This window comes from Thamnophis sirtalis, unplaced genomic scaffold (genome assembly GCF_051295495.1).
Source record: "Thamnophis sirtalis isolate CommonGarterSnake01/CBP01778 unplaced genomic scaffold, rThaSir2_p1.2 scaffold_8, whole genome shotgun sequence".
NCBI lineage: Eukaryota > Metazoa > Chordata > Lepidosauria > Squamata > Natricidae > Thamnophis > Thamnophis sirtalis.
Genome location: NW_028261388.1, coordinates 45,669,241 through 45,690,317, shown reverse-complemented (window position 1 = coordinate 45,690,317; position 21,077 = coordinate 45,669,241). Strand labels below are relative to the sequence as shown.

General features: G+C 33.8%; 1 protein-coding gene and 1 non-coding gene across 4 annotated transcripts in view; both read right to left on the bottom strand.

Moving 5' to 3' along the window:
• Positions 1 to 8,971: 8,971 nt before the first annotated feature.
• LOC148044385 (Nuclear RNase P) lies at positions 8,972 to 9,190 on the bottom strand. The gene has a single exon (XR_015697598.1).
• A 1,503-nt stretch (positions 9,191 to 10,693) lies between these two features.
• CXADR (CXADR cell adhesion molecule) overlaps positions 10,694 to 21,077 on the bottom strand; it is a 30,177-nt gene continuing 19,793 nt past the window's right edge. The window contains exons 5-8 of one of the 3 annotated variants that reach the window (XM_014055125.2): positions 20,749 to 20,871; positions 20,487 to 20,625; positions 19,112 to 19,298; positions 10,694 to 12,130 (exon numbers count right to left, since the gene is read on the bottom strand). In XM_014055125.2, the coding sequence (XP_013910600.1) occupies positions 12,089 to 12,130; positions 19,112 to 19,298; positions 20,487 to 20,625; positions 20,749 to 20,871 (491 nt within the window). In that variant the 3' untranslated portion in view covers positions 10,694 to 12,088. Of the gene's footprint in view, positions 12,131 to 16,339; positions 19,299 to 20,486; positions 20,626 to 20,748; positions 20,872 to 21,077 lie in introns of those variants that run through there. The other 2 variants (XM_087721550.1, XM_014055115.2) reach the window with 2 other exon arrangements.

The window sequence follows — 21,077 nt, the reverse complement described above, 5'->3', positions numbered from 1 at the left end:
TTAAACGTTTTTTCTAAGAGTTGGGACTACACATAGCCTTGGTTCTCTATTTAATTTAAATAATTCTTCAAATTGAGCTTGCATTTCAGAAATGATAGTCTGTCCATTGATCCTACAGGCTGTCCTTGACTGCCATCTGTTTAATAATGTGGTTTCCAAATTATGGCCTCAGAAAAAGTGACTTATGACTTTATACATACATCATGAGAATGAAGAAGACTTTAAAGTGTGTAACAAAGTAGCAACAATAGTGCATTGGAATATCTGCAAGAAATACTACATACTGTATCTCTCAAATTTGTCACCCATTCACCACAAGTGTATTATAATTTATAGTTAACTGCCTGCAAACAAGAACTGATGGGATCACAAAATAGATCAAGTGCTCTGAGTCTTTAACATTCAAAAAGACAATCAACTTTCATATACTACTCCAGACATAACAATTGTTGATAGTGGACATTCCAGTACCTTGAGATAGCAAAATAGAAAAGTAAGCTGGGGGGGAAATTAAAATACAAAGACCTGAAAATAAAAGTAGAGCTACTCTGGCAAAATAAAGCAAAGATAGTCTCAATAGTAATAGGCACCTTTGGTGCAATCCCAAAACATCTGGAGCATCACTTCATCAATAACAATCATTAATTGCAAAAGGCAGCTTAGCAGTTTACATATTGTGACTACCATCAAACAACATCTGCCTATCCAAGGAATTTGGGAAGGACTTGGTATGTAGATAAAAATCAACATTTGGCTAACTGTAACAAAACAATTTGAGAGTCAATTTGAGTAGCGGCTCAAGGCACCAGATTAGAAACTGGAGACTAAAACAACTGGGTGGCTTTGAATCGGTCACTCTTGCCAGCCCTAAGGAGGCAATAACCACTTCCAAAATCTTGTCAAGTAAACTGCAGACTTCTCCAAGGAGTTGCCAGAAGTCAAGATTGATTTGAAGGCAGCAAAAAGAACCATTTGTCTGAAGTGGTGTAGGGTTTCTGCCTACCCAGGAGGTTGGACTAGAAGACCTCTAAGGTCCTTTCCAACTCTGTTATTCTATTCTAAATTAATTAACTACCGGTAACTTGTATGTTGTCTAGCTTTCAATGCCTAAGTAGGGCTCCTTTCCTTTTCTGCCCAGTTACTTTTTGCCTCATCTAATTTTACTTTTCCCTTTCTTCTTTTCCCAAGTCACTTACCCAACCTGCATTCTACTGCTTCTTATGTTGCTACTAAAAAGAGGGATGAGTATGAGTTTGAGAAAGTGATTTCTATGTAGGAGAGTCATTGGCTGTTATATTCAGATAGACATTTTATAAATAGCTGTGGTTTTCATCAAAGTAACAAAACTAATACTGTATTATAGCCATGGCACATGTTTTTCCTCTTTCATACATGTATGTAGATATTAAAGGGGCAGAACTTACACTCTGAAGTTGGTTTTATCAGTTTGATCTTCCTTTCCCATGAATGGCTGAAATAAGATGTTACCATTACATTTAAAGACTTCATTTACTTGTTATTTAACAGTTACTCTGTTTCTCCTTTAGTCTAGAAAATTAAGAATTTACTCTCTGTGTATATGTACACAGACACATTGGGGTGGGTTCCTGCTGGCATTACTACCTGTTCGGCACACAAAAAATTCAAAAATTTGAAACTTGATATTTATGTAGGCAATTTATAACTATAAATTAAAAGAAAAGGTTAAAAATGAATTTATAGTTATTACACGTCTGTAGATAATGCTAGTATTTTCCATTTTCTAGGAAAATGCAGAAGTTATTTAAAAAAAATCCAAGGAAAATCATACAATACCAAATTTTTATTAAGTATGCTGTATTATGTATGCCCTCTGGTGGTAGAAGTTAATAACTGTTGAAAATGCTTCAGGTAAATTTTCATTTTGTGTAAAAAAACAGCCCTATGGTAATAAAAATAATAATAGACAAGCCATGTCCAATTGGGTCATAGTTTAAGAGATAGTTGCTTACCTAAACAGAAAAAAATGATCACATAGATGGGCAAAAAAGCAGTTGAAGCAGGAACAACTTTCAACTCCCTACTGGCTACCCTAGTGGTGGGTTGCCAGTTTTTTTACTACCAGTTCGGGTCTGCTCCTGCGTGCGCTTTTGTGAGTGTGCGATGATTCTGCGCATGCACAGAAGCGGGTGGGTGGAGTCTCCCACTGCCGCTACTACTCATTCGAACCGGGAGCAACCCACCTCTGGACTACCCCATTAAGTTTCATTGTGGGAAGCTGGTAGAGAGCATCAAAATTCTTCCCTCCCTGGCATTCTTTCACTATCTTCCTTTCTCCCACCCTCGTCCTCCTTTCCTTTCCTCTTCTCTTCCTCCCTCCTCCTTCCTTCCATTCCTGTCTCTTTCCGTCTCTCTCCTCTCTCCCCCTCCCTTTCTTTATTCCCTCCCTTGAATTCCTGCCAGCTTCCCCATTTACTTTGCTAATGGGAAGCAAGCTAGCAGGAAGTTTCAAGTCCAAGGTCAGGTGGAGGAGCACCTGAAGGATTATACAGGGACTGAGGGTCAGGGATGGTTTGTGGGGCTGCATAAAAGGTGTCATCTGGATTGGGAAGATTATGTGGGGTTATCACATAATATTGAAAATGAAAATCATAAACACAGCAACAGCTAGTAGCATTAAAACAGCCACAGCTTTCCCAAATGTAATTCCCACACCCACCCAGAAGTAACGGGTACTTGCAGAGATATATAAGGTAGGTAAGCAATTTTAATAATTTTCTCCCTGGACCTACACAAAATGATTAGTATCTTTCTACAATTAACTCTAGTACTTTTTTGTGATATAAGATGAGTTTACTAATTGCTGGAGTACGTTTTTATCAAATTTTTAAAAGACCATTATTTCTTGCATGTGTAATTCTATATTGGCTGCAGAGCAACTCATTTAATCTGTATATAGCTTTGTGGTTCAACTTCTTATGATGTCATAGACAAGGTAGCACTCCTAGTATGTGTTTCTTGCTACGCAATTCTTCTTCAGACACCTTTGATTTTGCATTCACTCTGTGGAAGAGATTTGTGAAAATTAAAAGTTGTATATTAGTTTATGGAGCCATGGTGGCACAGTGGTTAGTATGTAGTATTGGGCTGCAGTCTGTTCAGGGTTGAAGCCGCTGTTTTGAAATTCACCTTTCAAACAGGCAGTAAGTTGTGCCTTTCTCTTCTTAATCACCTTCAAAGACAATTATTCTTTTTAAAGTCAAGTTTAAAAAAGGCTCTCTTCAGTCACAGCTTGCTATTCCTTTTTGAAGACTCATGCCATTTTAAGGATTTTTTTGTCTTAAATAACGAAGGTGGTTGCTAAGGCAAGCCAAATAAGGAAGTATGGTGGGGGGAAAAAGCTAACTGACACACATAAGACTGGATTTTAGTTTATTATTGTAGTAACTTGTAACTTGATCTTCTTTGCTGTGGGTGACTAAAATTTTCTGATCCTGATTAAAAGTGAAAGCCAAGATGGTAGAACAAAGTATTAGAGATATACTTATTTGAAGGGTACATAAATAAATAAAATAAAATAAAATCCGTTAATTAGCTGTGCTCCAAGGATGACAAAAAATCCTCTCAAAATACTGAGATGCAAACATGTGGAGAATGTTATCAAACTACAAAGGCAACTTCACAGGTAGCTGAAAATGCAGAGGAGTTCATTGCAGTTTTGGAAGAACCTGATATTAACTTTCACTATTATGGTTTAAATATAAACCTCTTAACACAACTGAAAGAGCAGCATTGAGAAAAAAGACAATTTGGGACTTTTAAAGATATTAACAAGGTTGAGGATTTCACGATAAAAAGAAAGGCCTATAACTCCGATAAAACTTCCAGAGAAGAAAAAGATTTTACTTTACACACACACACACCACATGTTATTGAAAATGAATTTCAGAGTACCTCTATTAAGAGAAAGTTAAATAAAATGATGTACCAGTTTAAAGGTAAACTCTCTATAAATTCTTTATAAAAGAATATTTATAAAAACATTCTTTATAAAAGAATGTTTATAAAAGAAAATATATATTTTAAGGGTAGTTTGGAGGGAGGGATCTAAATGTATTACTGAAGTTTAAAGTTTGTATGTTAAGAAGTCAATAAAAAAGATGCACTAGAAAGTTTTGACAAAAAAAGTTTAGGACTTAAAAAAAAGAATGAAAAAAGAGGGGTTTTTTTCAATGATCAAAAAATTGGAAAGAATACAATGAACTTTGTAAATAAAAATGGTGATAGTTCACAAAGATTATTAGATGCACATAGAAGTACATACCATTTCCATAGCATGAAAGATAAAGCAGGAATAGTTAAATTGATTATTTTATTCAAAGAAAAAAATAAATTTTCATTTGGATATCACTTCTGGACTTTATGCTTGTGATGAAAAAAAATTGAAACTTTGACTTTGGTTTTGTTGATCAGAAAGATTTGTCATTATAGGAATAGCTAGTTATAACATATAAAAGCAAACAATTGAGGATGGAGTATTTTTATCTTGTACTGTGCTAAGAAGGGTTGGAAGTCAATGCCTTTTTCTCCCCCCACCTTTGTATCTCACACCTCCTTTTTCCTTCTCCTTTTCCTTCTCTTAATTTCCTATTTTATTTTAAATAAAATAAATAAAATTTGAAAGAGAATTCAATACTAGGCAGCGAGAGATATTTTTCCATTGGGGCACAAAGAGAAAATATCTGCTACAAACTTCACATAGGTGTCAGGAAGGGCATATAGTAAACATTCAGCTTCACTGTTATACCCACCTCAATATAAGGGATTACAGGGTCATAAAAAGGGGGAGGGAATCATTTGATCCTTATTATTGAATCATACTTAACTTTTTTAATGAGGTAAGCAAACACTAATTTTTTAAATTCATCTAAATATTAATGAGATAAATTGTTGGCATGAAAAAGTATTACAAGCTGCTTACAAAAAGGTTGTGAACATTACAGAACTATAGCACAGGTATGATGCTACATTGAAGATGAAGCTTCACAAATAAAAACTTTCACTCCAGAGTGCCAACTTAGTTAGTTTTCAAACTGTCATCTGCTAGATGCCATAAGTAAAAAGACTCAAGGTTTTTTTTAACCTTAAAAGGGTTATAAGTAGAATCTTATCTAACTGAATTTAATGAGTACTTTAGTCAATAACTTTTTCTGCAAAATAAAATTTAATTCTTTTCATTTTTTTTGCTGAAGCATTTATTTATACATTAAAAGTTATTAACAAATATGTAAATGTCCTAATGTGTACATAAGTTCATTCTAAATCATTAGAAATGGAGAAGAAATGTATAATGAAACAAAATGTTTATAACTAATAGAAGAAAATGATATGAAGCTTTACTTTCTGCTTACTGTTATTTCTTCATATTTTGGGCTGGAGCAACAAAACAATGTTTAAATCTCATAGCATTACTTGAACAATCAGAGGTGGAGATATAAGCTGGGTGTCATCTGCATACTCATTGGTATCTCAATCCATGCCATAAGATGAGCTCACCCTACAGTTTAATGTAAATATTAAACACAGGGTGGGGGAAGAAAGCCTTTGGGGTGTCCAGCAAAAGCTCTTCTTTCTCTTCCTTGTATGAAAACATAAAAGTAAAACACTGAGAGCCCAGGAATGTAGATGGGTAGTATGTTTGTGTGTAGGGAAGAACAGAAAGGGATTTGCAGCTGAGAGTGGAATAAGTCAACTGAATAGACAACTAATAGTAAAAAAGAAACAGGAAGGATTTCACAAAGATAACAACAGACAAGCTGAAAGAGAAACAGAGTCCAGCAGTTTCATCACTCAGTAGTAACAAGGAGCAGCATCTGGAAAAACACCTTCCTTTTCTCACCCCAGCAAAGACTGAGAAATTGCCAAAGCAATTTAAAAGAACAGCAGACAGCACCAGAAAGCAACTTGAAGATGACTAAGCTCTTTGGTGTAAGCTCAAGCAACAAAGAATAGACTAATAAGATGTAGACACCAGGGACGTGCAGTCAGGGGAGGCAGAGCCTCACCACTGTCATCATGAAAAGAAAAAAAAATGTAAAAGAAAAAAGGCAAGAGCTGAGGGTCAGGCTGAGCTAGTTGCTGCCAGAGTCACCGTGGATGACTCTGCTTAACTGTTTAAAAAAGCCTCTAAAAAGCACCCTCTACAGGAGGCAGCAGGAGAAAGATGTGCCTCATCTAGTCTGACTTTAGGCATTTTATGATCACTCGAGCAGAATTAAGCAACTGTTAAAAGCCGAAAAATTCCTGACGTAGATGAGGCACGTCATTCTTCTGCCTCCTCCTGTAGAGGGTGCTTTTTTAAAGGCTTTTTAAAACAGTTAAGCAGAGTCATCCACGGTGACTCTGGCAGCAACTAGCTCAGCCTGACCACAGCTCTTGCCTTTTTCCTTTTACATTTTTTTTCTTTTCATGATGACAGGCAAGAGCAGAGTTGAAATTCTCTCTGAAACAGCTGGAAAAGGTACGTGTGGGTCGGAGGGAGGGGGAGGAATTCAAACTTCATCCTCAAGTGTAGATCCCGCCCCAAGTGTAGTTTGATTGCAGGCAGAGCCACATTGCCTTTTCTCACACACACACACACACACACACACACAGAGCTGGATAAAACTATATAAGCCCAGCTTCACTGATTACAAGTTTGAAAAGGCAACGTGGCTCTGCCTGCAATCAAAGGCTTGGATCGGCTCCCCTCCGGCTTCTCTGCCTCTTCTCTCACCCCAGCCTGCAAGCAGGTGGTTAGTGGGCGGGTGGGCTTTATTGCGTTTCAGGCATTTCCCACCCAGACAGCAGTCTGCATTTGCAATGGGGGGGGTATGGCAGAGGAACTGCTTTCAAGCCATTGGAAAATATATCCAATCCAACTTCTCTGTTTGTGTTTGTTTGAGTGTGAGTGAGAGAGGGAAGGGGGCACACTTCTCTGTGTGCATGTGTCTGTTTGGAGAGGGGGGAGGGAGGAAGGAGGGGGAGGGAGAAGAAAAAGACTGAAGGAAACTTTTTCATAAAGGAGAAAAAACAAATGCTGTCGCTTTTAATTGGAACTGCCTGGCTGTGGAATTCTGGGAGTAGAAGTCCACAAGTCTAAAAAAATTTGAAACCCACCACTGTGTCATGCCTCACCAGCCATAAACCTCACTGCACGTCACTGGTAGACACAGATGTTGTTATAGGTATACAGGTAATTCTCATTTGTTGACTACGATTTGTATGGACATCGATTATTAAGCAAAGAACTCTCTAAGTGGGAAATGATATGACTGACACTGTTTTCTCCACTCCCCCACCCTTTGGAATGCTAATCTAGGTACTGGGATAATTAGCAAGAAGGGAAAAATGTAGTTTTATACACTGGACAGGAATTATAAGAGTAAGCAGGCACACAATGGGAAATAACACCAACGGTTTGTGTACTGTGCTCAGGACCACCAATGTCAGCATATTTTGTTGTGTAATCCCCTTTGTCTATGTGTCTGCTCACTCTCTGGTAATCCCTTTCCAATAAATGTAAGTACAAACATTAATCTTTCTTGTTAATTATCCCAATATCAAAAGTGAATATTCCACCGACTGGATAAGTAAAAGGATCTTAAGAATTGCCCACATGTCACACTTTCTCGTGAGTTGCATTCCAGTGACCATCTCACCATTGAACTCACCTGGCTGTTGAGCAGTAGATCCCTCTGGCCTTTTAACAGTGTTATAGGGCAATTCTTAATAAATTTCCTGTAAAAGGTTTCTCTCGTCTCTCTTGTTCTTTGCTGTTCATCCTGCAAATTCTAAATTAAATGTCTATGCATAAATTAGGGGCAGGAGAGCATTAACAAAATAAGGTTCATTATTTTAGAACAAATACTGATTAGGAATATTATCTTTAGACTTCCTTGAATAGTAATATTGTGAAAATGAATGACATATATTTCAACTGACAGTATTGTTTTCTTCTGTAACTCTCCCTCACCAAACACTACAATTGAACTCATTTATTTTTTCAGCAGTCATGCTGAAGGATGGCAGTGTAAACGAATGAGCCCTCAATACATTGTACTGTACAGTAGTATCAAAATACTACATATCTGCAATACATTCTTTTCAATTGTGGTTCCCCAACCCATGCAGATTACATTCCATGAGACGGCTTTAAAAATTCATCAAAGTAAAGGAAAGCATTTTGTTTAGATGTTCAAATGACTAATTCTGAGTGTTTTCATTTCAATTTTTTTTGCTTTGTCTAGAAAAAATTATAAAGCAATTCATAGTTCTCTGTAGAAAACTCAATTTACAGCAGTTTTACATGGATGTAAATTTATTACCCGGAGGAGGGCCTCCTCTGTGGCTGCTCCGGCCCTTTGGAACGATCTCCCCGTGGAGATTCGGACCCTCACCACCCTTCAGGCTTTCCGTAAAGCCGTCAAGACCTGGCTGTTTCAGCAGGCCTGGGGCTGCTGAGTCCCATCCCCTACTTGAATGGGTATGCGTGTTGAGACCTTTTAGACTGTTTTGTACTGTTGTTTGTTTTTGTTGTGGTTTTTCTTTTTGTATTGCCCCCCCATCCCTTGGTTTTGTTAGCCGCCCTGAGTCCCTCGGGAATAGGGCAGCATACAAGTCGAATAAAACCATAAAACCATAAATTTTAAAAATAATTTGCATAAGAAATTTGGTATCAACTGATAAGAACATTTATACACAATATATGCACATTCATTTGAACCATGAATATACTGTGCCTATATACAGAGACTGAATCATGTTATACTGGCTTGGTTCACATATCTAATTAAGTCACACTATAGCTTAATATTGTGAAATGAAATATTATGGTTTCTATTAATCCAATTATTGCAATCTCTCCATATTTGAACCCACTGTACAAACCATGATGCAAACCTGATGCACTAACAAGACATGTTTTCATTCCTTATTTTATGACACTTGTCTGAATTGGGTTATAATTGGGTATTTCACCTCTTCTAATTGTACTCAAAAGTGGTTGGTCACGAGTCATTCTCAAATCTTGCATAAGCCCCAGAGGTACCCATGTGACCCCTTGCCACTTCTCCTGCCTTAATCTGGGGTTTCAACGTAGAACTGCATTGCTGGGAACACAACCACCTTCAGAAGGTGACAAATCCTGCTAGGTACCCAGTAAGAGGCCTCTGTGAAGATTTTTCTTCCAGCAATTAAGTCGGTTATCCATCCCTGTGCTTCTTATTGGGGGTAACATTATGTCTTTCTTTCGCTTCCTTGGCTCTGGCCATGGCAAAATATGTGGAGGTCTAAAATTTGCATTTCTATAGCAGAAATCTTTTCTTTCATATGTGCCTAAAATATTGATATTAACTAATTAGCTATTAAATGATAAAAAAAACAGTAGGTAGAAACAAATGATGGATCTAGAATCAAAATGGAAATAGAAGGGACTTGGATACAGACACTTGATAGTGAGACTATTTTGGAGGAAAAATTGGAAAGTTTTGGTGAAGCAAAATTGTTAAGGAGTAAAAGCAAGGAAAACAGAAAGGGACAGAGAAGGGTACTTTCAACACAGCTGAACATAACACTATATTGGTGAAGAATACTTTGTTGGAAAATATAAAGCTTTGATGAAGAGAAACAAGTGCGTAATTATTAAGTTTTTCTAGCAGTAGAGTATTAGAAAAGAGAGGAAATAGAATTAAGAAAAATTATTTGATAGTTTGAAGAGATTAGAAAAATAATGTAGATTTAATGAATAGAAATGCAGTAGGAAAACTAAACATCTTCTGCTACAGTATTCATCCTATGTATTTGTATTTCTTTGGGTTTGCTATTATTATGAATGTTTTGATATCTGTTGTTTAACTACTTGCCATTTTAATTGCAATTATTACTGCTGCTGCCCTCCCTGAGGGCAGTTTTTATTGCAGTAATTTGTTTGGGTCTAATTAGGTTCATGCTTGGAAATCTATTAAATCAAATAAACTGCAACTTTATGAGCCATGGTGGTGCAGTGGTTAGAATGCAGTACTGCATGTTACTTCTGCTGGTTGCTGGCTGCAGCAGTTTCACAGTTTGAGTCTCATCGGCTAAAGGTTCACTCAACCTTCCATCTTTTTGTGATCAGTAAAATGAATCAGATTGTTGGGGTCAATATGCTCCTTAAACCGCTTAGAGGGGGCTGTAAAACACAGTGAAGCAGTATATAAGTCTAAATGCTATTGTCATTTATCATACTGCAGTGTCTGTTAGTCATATGGTGTTTAAAATTGTTATGTTGTAATGGCTTCTTGGAGTGAGCATATGTGGGCTCATTACTTTACACAAATAAGGCCATGCTGGAGAGTGCTTTGGAATGGATTTTCCACTGAAGGTTTGACTAGGTAGTAATAAAAATTAGTTAAATTCAAGAATGATCAAGGAGAAGTGCATAGAACTGCAAAATTCAGGGTGTGGGTTCAGGTAAATTATCTGGGCACAGATTCTCCCAGCAGGTTTCTATGTATGAGAAAAATGATGGGCTAAGATTGGTAAGGAACTGCTTCTTTGAGGATAAGCATTCTGAGACTTTATATGTACAAATACAATATATAAAAACAAAACAATGTTCTGTATGAAGTAAAAATGACAAGATATATTAAAAATCAGATTTCAAATAGAATAAAAATGACAGTATCTTGAACAATTGCAAGATTATTAGCTTTATTAACTATTATCAAGATTTTCATTTTTTTATGAATTATCAGTTCCCTTGATTGCCTCTAAATTTCTATTTTTGTGGTGTAAACACATTTGTGGTGTAAACACATTTCACATTACATTCCTAAAAACATAGTTTTTCAGCTTTTCACAATTCTTGATTCAGACGTTAAATTGTACTCTCAAGAATCATTTCCAAATAACAGATTTAAATACTGTATATTAAATTATAATTTACTTCCCTATTTTAGAAACTTATGCATGAAAAAAACCAAAGCAATTATCTCCATATAAAGTTTATTACATAGTTTTGTCAGGATTTTGCAAATGACATTAAATATTTCATTATAAATAATATAATTTTACTGATTCTGCTGATTCCTCTTGTAAGGAACCCCATTAAGAAGTATATATAGTTGATGTTAAAATAAAGCGACAAAAAACTAATAGGTGATTCAACCATGGCCTCCATTTAAAAGTAAAGAAAGATGAAGGATGCAAAACAAATAGGCCACATGGCACATGTTGATATTAAGTAGGGGCTTTTAAAAAATAATAATTCAGTTAAGGTTTATTTTAAAATTTGGAACATAAACATATGATCCGTAGCTTCTCATCAATTTGCAGAACAGATTTTATTATCAATAAATTACTTATCAATGTACATTAGCTATGGACGATTATAATGAAATGGAATCATTTATTGAATGGTTTGTGTAAAAAAAGTCATGAATATCTACCTATATGTTTTTCTTATGATTTTATGATTTTGTATTGTATATTATAGGTTTTTAATTGCATTCAAATAATAAAAAAATAAGACATACCTTTAAAAAAAATCAGATCCATACAATTTTTAAAAGCATAAAAATATAATCTGAAAGGCAGAGTGTTAAATGATACTGATTGCCTCTAAAGTACATTAGAAAATGCATGTTTTACTCAATAAGTACTTGAACCAAAGCTATATTACTTACTATCTCCATTACATGTTAAATCAGCTGACTGTAAGAACAGTTCAATAATGAAACCAATCATACATTTCCATTTATTGGTTGTGTCCCAAGAAAGCAGGCAGCCATATGTCAGGAGTGCTTTAAAAGGGATTAGTGCACTAAGCAGAAGGTTCGATGGCCTAAATTGCTCCATTCAAGTAGGTAACTGCATGATCTTCAATCAATTTCATTTCTCTTTTCACATTTTCCATGTCTGGGACTCTTATAAAATTTTCAAGCAGTATACTTTTAAATATTTGAGAGGCAAATATTACCTATAGTAGATTTACTCTACCATTGTCTGCAGACATTAAAGCAGAATGATAAAACAGAGTACTTCATTTCCTTCATAATGTAAATTCATGATATATGATGTTTCTTCAACTTTATACCACTGTTATGTCACGCATCCCGCATGCATTTTCGAACTACAACAAAGAAAACATTAATGAATAAATGAATTTTAAAATTAAAGTATAAACAATTATTCTAAACTTTTAGCTGTAAATTGTTATTGCTAGATATTTTTAATCAGATTGTTAAATGAACAAACTCCCCATCTAATGAAACTAGCTGAATTTCTTTAAAATATTAATTATATTAATATAGGGTTTCACTGCTTCTATATAGTGTATTTAAACCAATTTGTTATTAAACACAAATGCTCTTTTTTAAATCTCAGCTCTCTTATATTGGACATTTAATTTGATTTTAGTCAAATTCATTAATCCAATTCGTATTTTACAGAACAATGCACAATTTCCATGCCTGAAATAAAAATGAAGGTCTGGTGGTAAACATTAAGAAAACTGGCCAAAAAGTGTTCCCAAAACCAAGAAATTAATTAAGCTGGCAATTTATTTTCCTATAGCATTGTTTTTAATATATTTAGTTTATTCAAAAAGAGTTTAAATAAAAAAATGACAAAATATTAAAAATAAAAAAATAAAAAATTTATAAGACATTAAAAATTGTCTTAAAATAAAAGAAAAAAATACTAACACATATACACACCCATCTTTCCTAGTTGAATGCTGATTGATACAATACAACATGCCACGAAGCCTGGTATTCTACCAAAGAAAAAATTAACAAACTTATTGATCCAGCATATGAATAGGTAAAAACCCAGACCACTGGAACAACCAATCAGCAAAAGAACCAACCAGCTGCTTAGAATTTAAATATAGCTCCAAATGAACCACCAAATGGCCAACTGACAGTGGCACACTAGACATTTATAAGCTAAGGAGAATAGGGCAAAACAATCCTGCTGATGATATTACCTAGTCTGGTAACAAAACATTTGCAAACTAAATTGAAACAAGCTTGGAGAAGAAACCACTGCCAAAATCTAAAACCCAAGCTATAAATATTTTCTATTGTTTCAGAATACATCAGTGTTAATTTCCCACCTCTTGCAAAATAGGCGAAAAGTATTTTAAATTGTTAAAACAGTTTTTAAATTGTTAATGTTATCTACATACTATATTAATAAGAAAACAGTTAACAGGAAAAATAATAATAAACATATTATATAAAAGTATAAATGAAGAATTATTAATAGTAATAAAAGACAAAATTGAATTTCTAAACCCTGCTAACTGTTGTTGTAACCAATTTGTACAAAATTTACCATGGCTTGAGTCCCAAATATTCCCCAAAATTTAACCCTATTTGGTCCTGGATCAAAAATCCACTTTTAAAACCACTTATTATTAATTGCTGATTGATTTGAACAGAGTAGGTCCAATGTCCAAAACCAATTTATCCCCCCCCCGAAAAAACCCAGACCAGATCATTCCCCAATTAAAATTAATAAATCCATTCCCCTCGCTACTTCACAGCCCTTAAAAAAGACCCATTTGCCAATTATCCATCCAGAGAATTCTCTGCTTATAATTATATAAAAGCTTTCAAAAGGTATATGAAATCAATTTTGTAATTTCTAAGTCCTTGTTTCTCTGAATATTTTCTATAGTCTGTGTTATTTCTGAGTCCATATTTATTCCTTTTGTGGGTTTAAAGTATTTAGAGTAGTTTCTTCAGAACATTTTCTATAGTCTTTATGAGTTCATCAAATATTTCAGAAAAGTCAGCTAATGACTGCATGTTGCTAGGCATTCTCCCCCCCCCCCCTACTCCTTTTCTATGTAATCTGATAGTTTATTGTTCAATGAAGTAGATATGTAGGAAATGAATAAAAAAACAGAAAGGATATTTTCTGACTATTTTTACCCAAAGGCTTTTTGCAGGTTAATAAAATGCAGAATCCTGCAGTGAATAGTCAATAATATATAATTCAAATATAAACACTTTTACCATTCAAAGGCACATGCATAAGGAAAAGCAGAAGTTGGTAAGAACAGCCAAATAAAGAGAGCAGCCAGACTTTCTGGCTACTCCCACAAGAAGCTGCAACTTTCAAGATTCCCGCTCTTGGCTGTGTATACAAGTTGTCTTGAGTTATTCTTAAGTGTACCCATTCAAATCCAGGGAGCAAGACTGTCAAAGAACCATGTATGTCTTACTCTTCTCTTTATATTTGTTTTAAAAAATTATGTTAGAAAATTTTTGCAATGAAAGAGCATGTAACATGCACTATATAACAATTTCTAATAAATTCACACAATTTTTTAAAAAGATGAAAATTGTATATTTCCAGCTCCATGAATATAAATAACAATCAAGCCCAACATCTTTGTTAATTTTGCCAAATTGTTTTTGTTTTGGCTTATGCAAAGAAGAACTTACTTAATATGAACAAATTATCTTTTTAAAAGTATTTACAAAACAAAGAATCAATATTTTAATAAAATCACAATATGATTTACTAATATCTTTATTGCAAACATTATACCAGTAGTAAAACATTATACCAGTAATAAAACAAGTTCTTTCCACAATTTTCAGCGCTTTTAACTTTTAACAAAAATGTAGGGGGAAAATATCATAAGTGGGTTCATCACAAAACCCAAAAGTTGTGATGGTGCCTCATAAGCGTTCTTCACAATTTGTTCCATTTACTGTGTTCCAGGGATGTGCTTTGATTTCCTCTTTAAATAAGCAACCCTTTTCTCCTACAGTATTCCAAAGCCACATAATTCCAGGAAATGGTGCATTTGGCTCTAAAAGTTGCCCGTTTTACATATGAAAAAATACATACTCTGTTAATGACATTGACATCTCCTGATTCAAAACCACAAAATATTCTGTACAGTACGTATATTTAAAAGATGTACTGTAAACAATTTACAGGGTCATAAAAATGGGTTAATTAACATTAACTAAATATAAAGCTAATGAACTTGTAACATAACATAACATAACTGAACTCTCATGTATGTTATTTGACAGATTTGACACAGGCAATATGAATGTAAAACCTACATGTTCAAAAAGAATCTTAAGTTCATACATTAACATAAGCCAACAATCTATTAATATAAACCAATTAATCTACTTATTCAAAAGCTATTTTTAAAAAGGCAAAATAAATTTTAACATCATAATTAAAGATTGGTAATAGTTGTAGAACCTCTATTATCAATCTTACACTTACTACAAACGTAGCTACTGAAAAGGCTCATAAGGGTAGTGTGTGTAATAATCAACTGATCTCTTTTCCTACCAATAGCTTTTTATTGCTATATGTAAAATAGATTACTTTTTATTGAGCCCTGATACATCACAATTGAAACAGCCTCATGAAAAGCTATCTTTTACAAAATATGAATTAGGTTTTATCAAATGTAAATTACTTTCAATACCTTCTAGAAGTATAGAATAGTCCAACCCAAATCAATTCCTACTATATATACAAATACAACCAGACTATCCTACATTTAAATATGTAGAAATCATATTTTGCTGATAAACCATTGTATCTTTTTACTATTCATTTATTATTTTCATGAGAATGAGCAATGATAAAATTAAATGTTCCAGTATTTTTCAACAGTCAAATAGCTTTTTGCATTTTGTCTGAATTCTACTATTAAGTATAGACACTGAAGCAATCTACAACAGAATGACAGAAGTGTTCAAACTTAATTATTATTTAAACAATGTAGTCAAATTCTTGAGTGTAGTACTTCAGAGTACTCTATACCACACCATATGTTGATAATTCATTTCCAAATCCTTTGATTTTTTTTTATGAAAGCATGTGAACACATGCAAAGAACTATTTTGTTATTGCAATAGTCACACCTTTTTAAAAACATCAATGTGCAAACATAATTTAAAAAAAACCTCACACGCTTGACTAGACTGATTTCAGCAAGCCAGCTTTAAACACAAAAGTTAGGTTTAATCCAATATAAATTTAAGGGGAAGCCGCCTTCTTATTAAACCTTTGATTTTTATTATTATCTTACTATTCTATTTTAAAAAGCAAGAAGACAGGTTATAATAACAATAATTTAGTAGTGTTGTGCAGTGGGAGTTGCATGAGTAAGTTCGAACCCCATGAAGGAATTATAAAAACAGTAAAGGCAGACATTCTGAAATATAAAATTATGCAGTGACTTAACCAGTATTTGGTAGAAAATATTGAACAATAAAGGAAATTGCAGTATTTTATCAAAAAATGCTTTTCAAGGTGCAAACAGAAATTTTATAGGAGAAATCTGACATACAATCAAATATAAAGTTTATTGAGCACATGTTTAAGGCAGACATAAACATTTATATCCAACAGTATCAAGAGACCTAAAAGACCTCGATATGTGAAGACTAATTCTTGTCTCCAGTATCTAAACTTAGTAATAATAGTGTGTGCACTTCAAAAACTGCTTATTATCTAATTCAATATATCATACTATCAGATCAGGTTCACTTAATAACTATCAAAGTTATTTGCACTATGTTGCATTACATTTAGAAATAAAAAACCTGCAAATTAAAACTAGGTAACAAACAATGTACTACAATTAAGAGTAACATATTACAGGTGGTTCTTGGTTTATGATCATTGAAAAAATGAATTTAAGACTGAGTTTAAGCTCACAGCAACACTCTCGCAAATGGATTAAAATTCAGGGGCTCAGCAATCCCCCCCCCCATCTGTTTTTCATCAATCTATTACTTTTTGACCATACTGCACAATGGCACGGCTGGGGCTAAAGTAGAGGCCCATGACTTTCTGTAGTCTCAACCAGCTAACACCATTCCAGGCCTCTACCTCAGCCCCAGAACTTTCTTATCTTCCCCAAGTTTCATAAAAATGGATGCACTATTGGGAGAATAGCAAAAGTCCCATTCTTGCGATGCTTCAGACACCTCATTCTCCAAACCATACATGCCATTCCTTCTCCAAGCCACATATCCCGTTCTAGTGACTCTTCAACAATTTTCTGGTCTTGCAAGAATGGATGTACTATTTGGAAAAGGAATGGCTGGCCAGTACTGCTTTGCAAGATAGCCAAAAGGCACAGATCAGGAGGAAATGGGCAGATGGGAAGAGATGAACGTCCCTGCAGTTATTAAGCTCTGCTTGTCCTGGTAGGATAGCTGAAGTTTCTCAGAATTCAGCACCATTTTGTCAAGCTACTGCATAGGGGTGGAGAAGCTGAGGATTCCAGCACCTTTGTACCACACTGCAGCTCTCCCCAAATTCCACGCAGCCTGCACCAGGCCTCCTCTTCTCTGTGGTACATGAGACTCTCTCCACTTAACAGCCCATAATTCAGGAGTGCTGAGATTACTAAGTGATGTGATCACATGATATATCGCTTTATGTCTGCATAACTTAGCAACTGAAATTCTGGTCCCAACTGTGATTGCAAGACAAGAAATTTCTATATACTAATTTGGGTTACTGCAAGAGAAGTTTAAATATTAATTCTTGATATCTTAATTTTTTAATTATTCATGTATATGAGAACCACAATTTCCCCAAAAAAGTTATCAAGTATAAATATTTAAACTTCTCTTGCAGTAAATTTTTGAAATTATTCATGTGTACAAAAAGCATAAGAGTCAATTTGGTGAAATGGTTACGGCTAGAAACTGAGAGACAGTGAGTTCTAGCCCCACCTTAGGCACAAAGTCAACTGATGATCTTGGGCTAGTCACATTTTCTCAGCCCTAGGAAGGAGGCAACAGCTTTCTGAAAAACCTTGTCAAGAAAACTGCAGTCTCCAAGAATAGGACATGAAGAATGGGAAAAAAGACAGACAGAAACAAATTTTATAATTCATTGGGAGCAATTTCCTAATAAGAATTTATAACTTGTCACATATACATATAAACTACCAGCTTAAGCCAATATTCAGTTTTTGGTATTCCATTTTTTTATTGGTAATAAAAGCAGTAGAGGAATATAAATAGGATGAATTAATAAAAAAGTACTAAACGATAACACTGAGCATATTAATATAGTGGGGAAGCCCTCACCAGCTCTTGGGTTACAAAAAACATTACTACGAAAATGTAATTGTGCCAGTATATTTTATAAATTAAACTTAGGTATTCTGGTCTCATATGTAAAATCTATTTGCACAAATCTTTATTAAAAAATGGGAATTTCAAAATAGCAAGTAATCATTAATGATTCAATTCAGGAAATTACACTATCAGCTCATGTTTGTAGTTAATATGCTGACTAAATCCATTCAATATTATATATCTAGAAAGGAGCAGTTTAGAACAAGCAATATGCTGTAAGACTGGAGAGCAAGAGCGAGAAGGAGAGTGTGTCTGAAAGGTCAGTAATTAGTAAATATGGTAAACATGTGCATTACTATAAGTAATAATGCATTTTAAATATTCAAAGTTTTTGAGAAAAGTTCTCCAAAATCAATATTACAAGAATGTAAGTCTCTATTTTCAGATTTGTGAACAGGAAAACTATCATTGTAACAGTTCTCATATAAACAGGTATCTATAACAATGTAAATACAAAATGCTTCATGTCATACAATCTGCTATAACTAATACATCAATAATTCATATTTGAATATTTATTTAGAAATCCCTACAAATGTGGATAACATTTTTTTCAATGCAAGCAGTCAAACTTAATGTTGAGCTAAGCACATACATCTTGATGCTCAAGAGTACAGATGAAACTCAAAAAATTAAGAATATCGTGCAAAAGTTCATTTATTTCAGTAATGCAACTTAAAAGGTGAAACTAATATATGATAGACTCATTACATGCAAAGTAAGATAGTTCAAGCCATGATTTGTCATAATTGTGATGATTATGGCTTGCATGATATTCTAATTTTTCGAGTTTCATCTGTATTTTTAAATGTGTAGAACTGGAACAAACTAATCATCAATGTGGCAATGAACTGGTGAAACTTCAAATTAATGTCATGTTATACTATGGAACCATCTTTGCTTTGTGCTGGTATCATCACAGGAATAGCTCCCATTCTACTTAGATTAGGTGCAGCTACCTTTGGTGGATCAAAGTACTGGTTCTGAGAGGGAGCACGTTCAAAGTCTTCACTCGGCACTTTATTGTATTGAGTTTTGGTAAAACCATCCATATTAGATGGAGACATTGAGCCCAAAGATGATCGATTACTCCCTATGTAGCTGCGGGCTGTTGAGGCACGACTCTTTGGAGGAGGGACATCCTCTCTGAAAATAAAGTATATTTAAGAATTTACTTAAGAATCTTTAGAAACACTAAAAACCCATCAATACTTTTTATTTAATGAAGGGTACTAACATTACCGTAATAGCAGAATATTCATTTTCTCTATCACAGTGTTTCTAAAACTTTAAGATGAGTGAATTTAATTTCCATAATCCTCTCGGAACTGATTTATTCTATCCTTAATTTTTTAGAATATTTTTGTCAAATAAATTATGTAACATAAACTTTTTTTTAATCTACTAAAAATATCACTTATTCTAAGCTACATCCTTAAATAAATGTAAACAAATAATGCCCAGCAATGTAAGATGCATTTTATTTACTATTAATTAATTTTTTTAATTTATATGCCGCCCATCAGCCTGAGAATATGGCTCTGGCGGCAGAGTGCATTCTTTAACACAATTAGTATCTCCCAAGTTGCAGTTTTACTATTAAAAGAAAAAAAAATCAAGGTCAGGGAATAAGGGAAATGAAGAAAAAAGAAATATATAATTTCTTGAAGAATGGAAAGAATTGATGCATTAATATATATCCTGTTATGTTATATTTTAATATTTAAAAATGCTAATATTTATATACAAAAATTGTACATTGAGCATTCCCTTTTCTTGCTATATTAAGAATAATAATTTACGACGTTTCTTGTTTCAGCTAACAAATTGACTTTGAAGAACTGCTTTTCAATGCTAGGGCAAATATCAGTATCTATAAGATATTCTATTGGCTTATGAAGCCAAAGCATGCTTATTAATTTTTCTGACTGATACCATTTTACCAAAGCAAATAAAATCATCTATTAATTATTGCATCTAAAAGGTGCCAACCTTTTTGGTTGATTAAATGTTCTTTTAGATTTTGTTTAGTTTTAGAATAATTAATATTTCTATTATTATTGCTATTGTTTCTTTATATTGAATTACATGCAATAGATTTTACCTTCTTAATCAAGTTTAATTTTTCAAACATTGTAATATTTATTTTGTCATTTATAAAACAAAATCTCACTAGGCCCATTCCAATATCTTCCCACTTTTCTTTATAAACTTGTGAATTTGTCTATTGTTATTTGGCTGCTATTTTTGTGGCTAAAATCAGGTAAATCAATATATCTAGAAGTTAACATTTTTTGAAATGAATTTTTGAAATATTTAATCAAAATGCCGCACCTGATATCATGATGTACTTCTTTTTCATATTTTGTGTCTCTTCGTTTCTTATAGCAACAGAAAATGATGAAAGCTATTAAGCTGAGTGCCAGAAGAGTTCCTATAACTGCTCCAGCAATAGTACCAGCTCTATCTATAGCTAAAATAAAATGTAAAAAAAAACCTTATGTCAGATAGCAGAAATTAATTTTGCAGTTATAACAACAACTATTTACCTAATGTCTATTTTTATTACTTTACTTGCCTGTTGACTAATACTTACGGGGTGTAATAGTCAGTATGACAGAACATTCATCTCTGCCGACCTTATTGTTAGCCAAACATGTGTAAGTACCAGAATAGGTCTGAGAGGCATTTTTCACAAATAAGTCACCTGTATTTTCATCTGTAAATATTTAAGGTATTTGTTAGAATGTTTGCATCAATATATAGAATACAAACAATAACTTAATACATTATTTCATAATTCTGATGAAGAAACTAAATGACTGTTATCACCATACAAAATTATTAGTAATGTGTGAATTCTTCAAATAAGACAATTCATAATACATGAGAAGTTTGTTCAATGCACTATTTTGAGATTGTTAG